The 3258-nt window shown below is 49.3% G+C and overlaps 1 protein-coding gene across 3 annotated transcripts; it reads right to left on the reverse strand.

The window, feature by feature from the left end:
* Positions 1-529: 529 nt before the first annotated feature.
* LOC113047114 (fibroin heavy chain-like) lies at positions 530-2891 on the reverse strand. Of its 3 annotated transcripts, XM_026208393.1 has the most exons (3): positions 2677-2891; positions 1513-1785; positions 530-1182 (listed from the first exon to the last, which is right to left on the reverse strand). In XM_026208393.1, exons 1-3 carry the CDS (start codon positions 2768-2770, stop codon positions 656-658), a joined length of 894 nt encoding a protein of 297 aa, XP_026064178.1. In that variant the 5' UTR covers positions 2771-2891; the 3' UTR covers positions 530-655. The 3 variants fall into 3 exon arrangements, 1 of the variants encoding a protein (XP_026064178.1); XR_003276211.1 differs by lacking the exons at positions 530-1182; positions 2677-2891 and adding an exon at positions 2299-2400 and having other exon boundaries at positions 1647-1785; XR_003276212.1 differs by lacking the exons at positions 530-1182; positions 1513-1785 and adding an exon at positions 2393-2435 and having other exon boundaries at positions 2677-2818.
* Between the last annotated feature and the right edge of the window lie 367 nt (positions 2892-3258).

Consider the following 3258-nt stretch of genomic DNA (forward strand, 5'->3'; position numbering starts at 1 on the left):
CCTATACAAAAACAATGGTTTAAGAATCAACGTCTCTTAGGCCCCGTCCACACGTTTCTGTGAAGAGGCACAATTTTTTTTTTTTTATCGGATAGGAATGTCATCCACACAGATCCAGTGTTTTCGGAAGGTGAAACCACAATTTTTTGAAAGCGGATCCCAGAGTGGATAAAGCTGAACACGCCATCTTTCCGGTTTCATGTGGACGTAGCCTTAGAAACATGCTGTCTTTAACATATTGCCTTAGAAGAATCACAAGAGCTTATGGAAGTATTGCTTGCACCCAAACAGTTTTCAGCATTCATGAAATGTTTCTAGAGCACCAAATCGGCATAATATAATGAATTCTGACTGGAGTAATGGCTACAGACTATTCAGCTTTGCCAAGAATAAAGTTTAATACAAAAAGTTTAAATTGGAGTCAAAAAAATAAAACCTAATTGTCCAGTACTCAGGGAGAGGAACTTACAGCACTGATGCCAGAAAGCGGTTATGAGAAAACAGGCAAATGACACCAAACAAACTTTTCAAAATCAAGCAATTTTTTTTTTTTTTTTTTAATTTGAGGTGGTAGAGACAGAAATTCTAAACCACATGAGCAAAAAGGGAAAACATGCCATTTGAATGAAGGAGTGGAAAAGATCTCCAGAAAATATTATGCTAAATTACCATTAACATGTCCCTGACCACAACATTGACCTTGGCCACATCCATGACAATTCCCTCGGCCGCATCCCTGTCCAGCACCGCTGCCATGTCCTGCGCCCTGGCCGCTTCCCTGAGCAGCGCCCTCACCAGCTCCTGCGCCTTGACCAGCTCCTCTTCCATGGCCGCTTCCCTGTCCAGCTCCGCTTCCATGGCCGCTTCCCTGTCCAGCTCCGCTTCCCTGGCCAGCTCCAGCGCCCTGACCTGCTCCGCTTCCCTGTCCACTTCCCTGACCAGTTCCAGCGCCCTGACCAGCTCCAGCGCCCTGTCCAGCTCCGCTTCCCTGTCCAGCTCCAGCGCCCTGGCCGCTTCCCTGTCCAGCTCCGCTTCCCTGTCCCGCTCCGGCGCCCTGGCCATAACCGCTTCCCTGTCCCGCTCCGGCGCCCTGGCCATAACCGCTTCCCTGGCCACTTCCCTGGCCATAACCGCTTCCCTGTCCCGCTCCGGCGCCCTGGCCATAACCGCTTCCCTGTCCCGCTCCGGCGCCCTGGCCATAACCGCTTCCCTGTCCCGAACCAATGCCGCTTCCCTGTCCCGCTCCGGCGCCCTGGCCATAACCGCTTCCCTGGCCACTTCCCTGGCCATAACCGCTTCCCTGTCCCAAACCAATGCCGCTACCCTGTCCCGCTCCGGCGCCCTGGCCATAACCGCTTCCCTGGCCATAACCGCTTCCCTGTCCCGCTCCTGCACCCTGGCCATAACCGCTTCCCTGGCCACTTCCCTGGCCATAACCGCTTCCCTGTCCCGAACCAATGCCGCTTCCCTGTCCCGCTCCTGCACCCTGGCCATAACCGCTTCCCTGGCCACTTCCCTGGCCATAACCGCTTCCCTGTCCCAAACCAATGCCGCTACCCTGTCCCGCTCCGGCGCCCTGGCCATAACCGCTTCCCTGTCCGGCGCCCTGACCAGAGCCGCTTCCTTGACAACTTGCCTGACCTCTTTCCTGACCACGTGGTTCACTGCATGCAAAGCCACCGGTGGTTGGGCAACATTTCTGTGTGTCAGGACACTGGCCATCATGGAAACAGCTTTTAGCACACAGTGGAATCATTTCCGGTATGGGACACTGACCCGGCTTCACTGCGTGAACACAGATAGTCAGCTTTAGTTTGTGCTTATGGACCAGGGATCCTCAAATCATACAACAAAACCTTCAAAGCATGAATAGCAATTTTACCTACAGAATGAATATATTCCAAGACAGTGGTTCTCAATTCTAGCCCTTTGCTCTGCACATTTTGCAGGTCTCCCTTATTTAACACACCTGATCGAGATCATCAACTTGTTAGTCAAGTTCATGGATCGCACTCCTGACAAGCTGATGATCACAATCAGGCATTTTAAATAGGGGGGGTTGGACATGCAAAGTGTGCAGGACAGGGGGTCCCCAGGACTGGAACCACTGTTCGAAGTATTCTTTATTTTGTAAAGCCATCCTGTCCTTAAAACCATCCTAAGGGATGAATTCAAGCTGACTTTAGGGGACGACAACAAAAAGGCAAAGTCTCTGCTTAGAACTTACATTGAATTCAGTGCGTTACGTGTATGTGGGGTTTTTTTTAGCCTTAACATGCATTATTAACTGAAACTCACTGAAAACGGGCAGCACGCAAACAGGCCCACAGTCAAATCGACAGCATTTGTGCCCTCCAGGGCAGTCTTCATCAGAGGAACACCCTCGATGGGACGGGACGGCACGACCGTCAGCCTCGCCGGACAGAAACCGTCCACTAGAGAATTCAAAAGGATCATTAGGGGAGGCCAGGGAGTGCGGTTTCAGGATTTGTAAATCTGGGGTTTGCGCAATGGGTCTCAAACCAAAATACAAACATTATACATATTTGTCTGCTTCAAATCAAAAGGGTTTTAAATCCTACTACTCATTCATAAACCGTTGATTACTTTCAAAGTCTGAGGGTCACTAATTTCTGCATTTTTTCAGGTTCTGTAATGAAATTAACATCTTTTCACCTGTGGTTCGTCTTTGAATAGCATGAGTTATGCTCAAGTATCCGAACAGACACAAAAAAACAGCAGTCAACGAGAAACACACTCGAGCCGTCATCGTCCCAGCCTGCGATCTCTGCTGGAAAATGCACTGAATTGATGCGTCAGGATAAACAGACAGCAAAGCGCACAAAACTAAAACGAATAAGTGTTGCTGCAAAATCAACTTCTGTAAAATGGGGTTTTAAAGATCCAAGGAAAACAGTTCAGTTCCAACCCTGATCAAACTCACCTGCCTGTAGCTTTCTAGTAATCTGAAATGTCTTGATTAGCTTGTGCAGGTGTGTTTGATTGGGGTTAGACCAGGGGCATGTTCAAGTTCAAAACGGTGCGCAACGTTTTGCTACGGTTTCCGGGTTGAACGTCATGTTTCCTGGAAACGGTGTGCAACGGGGTTTGAGATGAGTTTTTTCTCTTGTTTGGTGGGTGTGTCAGAACTGCAGTCCAATCAGCAGCAACATGTATACAAAGCACGCGGAATTAAAGTGAACTCGCACAATGGCTTCAAGGAAAATAATGTACAAATGTGTTCGTTGCAGCTCGGTA

Source organism: Carassius auratus, chromosome 28, assembly GCF_003368295.1.
Source record: "Carassius auratus strain Wakin chromosome 28, ASM336829v1, whole genome shotgun sequence".
NCBI lineage: Eukaryota > Metazoa > Chordata > Actinopteri > Cypriniformes > Cyprinidae > Carassius > Carassius auratus.